Here is an 8664-nt window from a genome sequence, read left to right on the forward strand (position 1 = left end):
GTCTCCTGGTTGTTTACTTAGAGGCATATATATGCTGTCTTAGTGTCTTAGCCATCAGGTAAAACAATCATCGATCATTATTATTATCATCATCATCAAAAGAATTTAAAATCATGAGAAAACCGACAATACAGAAGGAAAAGAAGTACAAATAAATGAAAAGAAAACAAACCTATACAGAATCATGAAACAAGATAGAGGAGATGGGTCGACTTTCAGTCATAAGACTTACTGCTACATTCTGATTTAGGAGATGATACATTATATTCTTAATTACAGACTGTTATTGTGCTATTGTTCAGAACACCATCATTATGCCTCTATATGGCAGTAGTGATCCTACGGATCAGTTTCACCAAACTTTTTGAGAGACTCAGTCCATGTATTGTATATATAGAGAATAAGAATTATTATGTTTTATATAGACTCATTATGTGTACCTTTGGATTACAAGTAGGAAAATGCGCCACATCAAATACAATATTGTGAAACAGATGACAGACGATTTTGTATTGCATTATTGACACTTTATTGATAAATAAATCTTCAATGTCCGAATTTTCGAAACGCAACTCGTTCCTTAGTCAGGAAGTTTGCACAAAAAATGAATATATTATGTGTATATTGGACTGCAATTCAGGGGCGTATTTTCCCGGAGCGATGATGGCAGCTGCCACCACACCCATACCTTCCTTCAATTATTAAACTTTGTGCAAAGTTTCATTACCCCTCCCCCCCCCCCCATCTCCCCCAATCATTCATGATAGATAAGCCATGGTCCAAAATAGGAGTAGGCCTAGCCCTCTTTTACTGGAGCACCATGAAGATATGCTAACACAAAAACGGACCTCTACATTGACTTTCATTCATAGAATTCTTCTTGAATTGGATTGTTTTGTTTTTATCTATTACAAACTTGTTCAAATGGTAAAGAATAGGTTTGGGATGTCGGTGTATACATCAGTAACTCTTGGTTTAGAAAAGGAAAGATAAGGTTTTCTAGTCTTGTTGGCCATGTGCTATTAATTTTCAGAACTGTCATATACTTTCGACTTCCACCAGTGAATCACTGTCATTTTTATGTCAAATAAGGAAATTATGAAACCATACAATTATGCTGTATCACTTTCGTTGTTAATGACATTACTTATGTTTGGCAGAAGGAGTTTCCCTGAATATGAGCATGGATAAATCCAGAATGCTTGTGGTATGATTGATCAGCATATCTATTCAGTAACCTTGTCAGATTTCAAATCGGTCACCAAGCGAACTTGCACAGTATGAAACTCAGTGTACACTGGACCTCGAGTAGTACAATAGCGATGCTTGAGAAATGCGAAACAAAAATAACAAGAAATAAATACATAGGCATGTAGGTTAAAGAAAGCGAGAGAGAGAGAGAGAGAGAGAGAGAGAGAGAGAGAACGAGAGAGAGAGAGAGGGGGGGGGGGGAGAAGGAGAGAGGAGGAGAGGAGGGGGAGGGGCAAAAGAAGAACAAGGTCAATATACAATCAAACTATACAAATTATTTGATGCCATCCCCCTCCAAACTCACAAAGTCTTACGTATCATCAGTGCCAATTAAATTTAAACATTCGTCCTCTTAGAGTCCGGGTCATGAAATGAATTGCTAGGTAAAAGCATGAATTTCAAGAGGTTTCATCGATCAGAACAAAATAGATATTTATATTTATGCAATACTTAAATCTCTCATCAGCTTTCAACATTGCATTCAGGTTAGTCCAACGCTCAACCCGACAATTAATGCAACTATAATCGCAAAAATGAGAAACGCTGGTAAAAGCACCTCCCGAAGAGCTTTGTGTGGAGGTGCTTCGGATAATCTTGATGCCTTTGCGATAAAAGTTCTAAGCTCAGTCCAGTTGCCTGGCCCAAGTTGGGGAGGAGAATCGGCTAGCTGTCCGCTGATGAAAACCATAGCGGCATTCTTGAAAGTGGTTGGCTGTTGACGACGGAAAGATTCCATCTTTTCTTCGTATTTTCTATCATCGAGGATGTTCTCCATCGACATGTCATGTACAATCACCCCGACTTTTGCTTTCCCTGGAATATTACAGAAGAATTGGCAAGAGGGACAGTAAGACAGAGAGGGAGGAGAAGAGAGACAGAGAAAGAGAGAGAGACAGAGAAAGAGGGAAAAGGAGAGGGGGCGTTAGTGGACCCTTAAACAAAACACTCAGATTTGATTTGATCTTAAACAACAAATAATTAAAGGTGTTGTTCCAGTGGGTTACCGGATTCTTGCATATTTGGCAACAGAATACAGGTAGTGTTCATGAATAGTGCTTCTTATGGTCGGTGACGGTTCAAGGAAAATGTAAACTCCCGGAGAGAAGGGGGAGGGGGTATACATCAAGCCCCCAAAAGTTACCATCATAGGCCAATTTTCTTTTCAGAACAAATAAAATATATATTCTTTTTATAACTGTAATGCTTCCTGAGAGAACCAATCGATCTTATTTACTGGGTGTAAGCCAGGCGCGTACACAGGGGGGGGGGGGGGTTAACCCCCCCTTTGGTATTTTTATGTCCTCTTACCCCCCCCCCCCGCTTATTCAGCGGTCGGCTGAGTCGTTGCGAAATTTTTTGGGACCCCCTCCCCCCCAAAAAGTGTCCTCTTACCCCCCCCCCCCCGCTTATTCAGCGGCTGGCTGAGTCGTTGCGAAATTTTCGGCCCGATTTATAAATGTTAACCCCCCCCCCCCCTTGAAAAAAATCCTACGTACGCGCCTGGTGTAAGCCACAAATATGTTTAAATAAAATATTGTGACTATATAGTTCTAAAACATTTTACATTAAAACATTTTACATTAAAAGTTTTTAAAATTAGTGGCCGGGGCGCGTGATTTCATGGGCCTATCTACGCACCCCCCCCCCCCCCCGGATGTTCGAAGAATAATTATTGAAGTCCCACCTATCTCCCTTGTAGCTCTAGGAAGAAACCCGGTGTAGAGTGCATCCATGACGTCCGTGATAGCAAACCTTCTGTTTTTAATGGAATGGCAGAGTAGCATGACGTCGATGTCTTTGTCTCTGAAGATGAATTTCTCGACTTCGTTGTAAGAAAGCTGTTGATATCTGACCTCCTTCACAAGTTCATCTAGCTCACGTGACAGCTCTTCTATGAAACCGCGGACGTTAGATTCTGGAGCCGAGGTACACACTGTGACGGCTACACGGCGGTAAACCTTAGATAATGACAAATGTGTTTATAAACATGAAAACGTTTTAAACATACACACGCATGCAGTTACCTAGCTACGGAGCATATTTTGTGCCCCTCTCCCCACCGTCTACTAGAGAAAAAATGAATAGATAAAAAGTAAGAAAATAGGGATAAGAAAAAAAGAATTATATGGGCAATCTATCTATCCTCCAGGGGTGAGAAAATATTTAGCGACAAGGGGGGGGGGGGGGGAGGTAATGAGCACTAACTTTATCTACATATTTATTTTCGCTCAACGGGGGGGGGGGGGGGGTAGTGAGCACTATTTTGTTTACTCAACATCCCCCCCCCCCTCCTTGAGCAAAAAATAAAAAGGTAAAATTGTTGTTACCATCTTGTTTTAAGCCTTTTTTTGCCAGGGGTGGGGGCCGGGCCTCCCGTGCCCCCCACCCCGGATCCGCCACTGCTGCTCTCTCCACTATTATGGTCTCACGAGTATAATGATAATATATAAGCAATACGTTGTGAACTAATATGCTATGTAGTATCTTATGGTCCCATGAAATGCAAAACTGATACAACTTTAGAAACAGACTCGTGAACTTACAGGTGCTTCCACGATATGCTGATAATCTTTTCGTAACTTTGCCATTTCCATAATCAATATTCCTTAGAGGGTAGTGCAGCTCCGTACTCAAGAAATCTGCTTCAACATGGTATATCCATCATAACGAAATGTTCAAGTGTTCATAATTATATACCAGCAAACCAACAATCACATGGTTATGTGTACATTGTTTATTGCAATGAAAGGATACAGAAGCCAGTTGCCACACAACGGCATATCCTGTCACAAGACTACCCAGACTGATTATATTCACAATTGAATGACACACGCCTTTAAAGGTAAAGGCCAGTATTGGAAATGCCCCAATTTCAAAAAATGAAATGGAAGCTCTCATTACCAATCATATGAAAGAATATGTTTTGACTAATACATGATGATAAAAAATTTGCCGGGAAACCGCCTACTAATTTATATATTTGGTAAATTTGTTTCTCTCATGGTCTGTGAGAGATATAGGGTAGTCCCATATACATGTTTCTGTGTATAGTGCTTGTAACTTTACGAAGAATGTGCCAAATTTCTTATCATTTTGATGATTCCAGAACCTTGCAGATGCTAGATGCTAGATGATCAACCTTTTCTGATCGATTCCACAACGTTTCTTTCACAATGCAATCGCATGACCATAACTGGTCTTTACCTTTAAGACTAAAACAACAACAACAAACATTCTATTCACCCGTTAACTACTGAATTCTCTAAATCCCATATGATTAATACGGAGACCATCCGGTTCCAGTGGGCAATGGGTTAAAACAATCTTGTTATGAATGACACCAATATTTGTTTAAAAATACAGAGTTGTGAACTCTATTTTCACTTTGGTTTATGTCCAACATTCAGTTTCAGTTTCCGTTTTATTCTTCATTTCCAACAGATCAGTAATTTTGACAAGAAATCAGATATACAATTCAACATTCAATAATATAGTACATTTTACATGGTTTAAAGTTATGAGATAGAAAATACACATAAATATCTAGGATAATAGTTTTTTAAAGTTTGTTAAAGGAATAAAGGTACTATGTCCCATTTGCAGGCCAAAAAAATGAAAAAGTTCAATTTCAACTGCATTTGAAAGATAATACTAATTTAGAACTTCCCTAAAAAAGGTGGGGCTTGAAAATGTCTTCAAGTGGGAAAATAACGACTATTAGTTGTCAAATCGACTTTAGGGCTATAGAGCCCAAAAGTAATAGTCTTGATTTTCAGACAATTGTACCGAATGGTCATACGTTTTATGCTGCGCAAAGATTCAATCAGTTTAATCTTGGCCATCACAAGAAGTGGGTTATTGACGTAGACAAATGCTCCTGTACCCTTTAAAACTCTTTTCATGTATGTTATTACCAAAGAAGGGAAAAAGCCAGTCAGTCACTCAATAGTGTCTGACAGTGAAGTCTAGCAAGTAAACGGGTTTCCTTGCATAATTTGAATATGAGGACACTGCTAACGTTTAAATTTCACAGATAGGACATACATGACATATTCATAATTCCTGCAAAGTTCTACAGAATTTGAGGTTGGCTGCAAAAGGGACATAGTACCTTTAAGATAAACCTGTGGAAATGGAGGGATCCATCGAAAAGCAGAGCTTGTAAAATGTGGATCCCTCAAAATAATGACAAACATAATTTTTGTAACATGTAAATATATTGACTTGAAAAAAAAATATATAGATTACTAAAAAAGGTCAGATCGATAAAGAAAAGACTACATGTAGTTAGTAGCGTTTTTTTTTTTTTAAGTAGTGGTATATATATCCAGCGCTAATGTGAAGTCACCCCCCCCCCCCCTCCCCCGTTCGAATGCCCAAGGTGAAAGAAAAAAGCTGGACCAGGGTCATCCAAGGTATTTTCCGCTGCTACCCTTCCCCTTGTCCGTCCGGGGGAGTGCCGTCCCCTCCACTTCTTTTATACGACACCAGTACTGACATACTGGAGGGGCGCTGGGGGGGGGGGGGGCAGTAGCCCCCTAATACAATTAAAACGTGGTTTATTTTTAATTTAATACCAGTGATTTACAAATGTTGCTGAAATGACATGATTCATTTTGGGGAGTTTTCTCACTTTTTTGTAAATTGTACTTTTTTTTCTTTTCTGCCCCTCAAAACAGTTTTTGCTCATTACGCCACTGCGCCCTGGGTGTACGCCACTATATACGACACTATATATGCCACTGACATTATGGCAATTAAACGAATGTTCAAAGTACATGATCTTTTATTCGCCTGGTCTATTGAACAATACTAGTAGAGCGAAAAACGTTAACATTTATGATACTTCTATGATTCACAAGTTTCGCAATTCATTTTTGTACATTTATTGGCAACCATGAGAATAAGCACAAAACATTTAGTGGACTTTGCACCCAATAGTGAAAACAGGAACTCCGAGACTCTATTCGTGGCATATTGTGACCTTAGTATTTATTTTTGTACTATTGTTTTTTTTTCATCAGGGAGGGCGATGTGGCTATGATATATATAAAGTATGTTTGGAGGATTCTGTAAAGAGAGTACTAACTATCTCTCTGGCAGAAAACTTCATTGGAAATAAACTTATATAATACTTTTATCATTAAAAACAAAACAAATAAACTGAATCTCGATATATTCTAACGAATTTGTTACTAGTAATTCCTATATTGATCTCGAGATTGATAAAGTCTGTTGGAGGACAGAATAGCAATTTTAAATTCATGGAAGCTTAAGTGAAAGACACCTCAGTGAGAGATTATAAGGTATTCTAAGGTGATTAAAACAGCACTGCTCAAGCTGGTCTAAAACGTTCTTCATCTTCCTAACCTTTTCTCCTCCTCCCCTCTTTTTCTTCTTTTCATTCGTTCTCCTTTTTTGTTTTCTTCTTCTTAATAAATCTGTGTTTCAATATAAGTCAACGCCCTTCTGGCTCACAACAACCGTTATATAAAATAAACACCACCCCCTCTCTTTCTCTTTCTCTAAAAAAAAATGTTTGTACTCTATTGCTTTTATCATGCAAGAAGTTTCCAAACAAACATTTCTACATTACACCCCTCCCCCCCCCCCCCCAAAAAAAAGAGACCATTATATAATAAAAATCATGAATCTTCATGAGTTGTGGAGCGCCAGGAGTGTCAAGTTTGACACACATGAGCGCTATACAAAAACCCACCATTATTATTATTATTCAGGTAATAATTTGAATACAATTTTCCAGAGGACAAGAAAACAATCAACACAAGTCAAATATATTCAGGACTTCAGCTATCATTTAATAATCAAATATACATGACAAACATACATTATATCTCGATATGTACAGGCAGTCGTTCCAATTGTTGATGCCCATCACACACTGTATAATCCAACTAAGATTTAAAGAAAAATGCCAATGTTATGAAATTGGCAATCTTCTTCCCCCAAAATTGTTCACAGTGTCACAAACTTACAGCTTATTTGATCTTACAATTTCCCCTGATTCTGTTTTCTTACGACTATTCAAAACCTCAGATGCATTTTGCACTCTGTAATCTGTAATCTAACTGTAAGTGCATGTTCTTCATGAGGCTGTCGTCGGATTATACAGTGTTGTGAGCTTATCCATTTTATGCACAGTGAAGTTAGCGTTGAAGCAATCACTCATTCAAATTCATTAAGTTATCTACCTTATAAAACAAAAAGTGTATATACATCTAATATTGTACAATTTGAATAATATATATATATATGTAAACAAACTAGATAAATGTTATATACATGTAGTACAGTGTGCTCGTTTGTGGACGGATATGGCTGAACAATCTTTGGACTGGTGGAACAAGACCATAAAATTAATGCATTGATAAGAAAATAACCACCCAAAATATATTTACTCCTTTTCAACCCTGTAGTTTGTTTTCCACTTTTGGTTTCAGTGAAAGATAAGATGTGTTGACATTTAGAAATAGCATGAAATATAATTGAAAAACATGGAATTTTTATTCCTAGATATTTGGAGAGCAAAAGACAAGTACAAGAAAACTATCAGTGACATCTCACTGAGAGATTGCTCAAGAGACCAACAACCTACGGGACGGTAAGACTGAAATTCTGGTCTCATAAACCCTAAACAAATTTGTTGAAAGGTCCATGAGACCGATGCGTCGGCCTTGCAGGCGAATGGTCACATGGGCTATTGCTCTCTAGGGCTTTCAGGTTTTGGGGCTGTTGGCCAACTGGGTCATAGCGAAAGGTACGCTCTAGGAGGTTGTCAGAAGGTAAGTGCAACATGCATTTACCGTAGTAGCAAGTCATCAACAAGCCCTCGTGCTACAAAATTGTGACTTACAGAGCCTTACCAAATGCGATAACGCCGTGAAAAACAGGATCCCAGAGCCCTAGCGGTTGTGTTGTCATGAAAATAATCAATTCATCATAATTATAAAAATATGATTTCCTTTGAAAAGTTATGATCACATGCATTAACCGTCCCCAGTTTGCATAATTTATTCTTGTTCTCAACAAAACACATGAATATCTTGACCCTTGGAAGCAAGGATACTAGACTTCATGTATATGACTCACAGGTAAATAAAAACACTGATTGCGTTTATACAGTGGTGCTTCTTTATAAATACATATAATTCTACTTTATAAATACAGATGGTTTGAAGAGACTCCTTTCCCTAATGATGTATCCCTAGAAACTTTTTCTTCTCTGCAAACTTAAACTCATCACGCTTTCATAAGTGCCCTATTGTGGCTTGCTTGTTTAGTAGAATGGTTTCAGTGGCTCGAATCCACTAAAGTTCTAAAATGGAAATATAGTGTGGCATTCTTTAAATGAACCAAGGCATCGACAGGGGATGGAGTTTAATTTGTGAAAGC

General features: G+C 38.2%; 1 protein-coding gene across 1 annotated transcript; it reads right to left on the reverse strand.

Annotated features, from left to right (window-relative positions):
- Positions 1 to 1453: 1453 nt before the first annotated feature.
- On the reverse strand, positions 1454 to 3383 carry LOC115919398. Its single transcript, XM_030973071.1, has 2 exons — positions 2936 to 3383; positions 1454 to 2064 (listed from the first exon to the last, which is right to left on the reverse strand). The coding sequence occupies exons 1-2, from the start codon at positions 3033 to 3035 to the stop codon at positions 1733 to 1735; spliced, it is 432 nt and encodes a 143-aa protein (XP_030828931.1). The 5' UTR covers positions 3036 to 3383; the 3' UTR covers positions 1454 to 1732.
- Positions 3384 to 8664: the final 5281 nt, after the last annotated feature.

The sequence above is a fragment of the Strongylocentrotus purpuratus genome, unplaced genomic scaffold (genome assembly GCF_000002235.5).
Source record: "Strongylocentrotus purpuratus isolate Spur 01 unplaced genomic scaffold, Spur_5.0 spur5_scaffold_6, whole genome shotgun sequence".
NCBI lineage: Eukaryota > Metazoa > Echinodermata > Echinoidea > Camarodonta > Strongylocentrotidae > Strongylocentrotus > Strongylocentrotus purpuratus.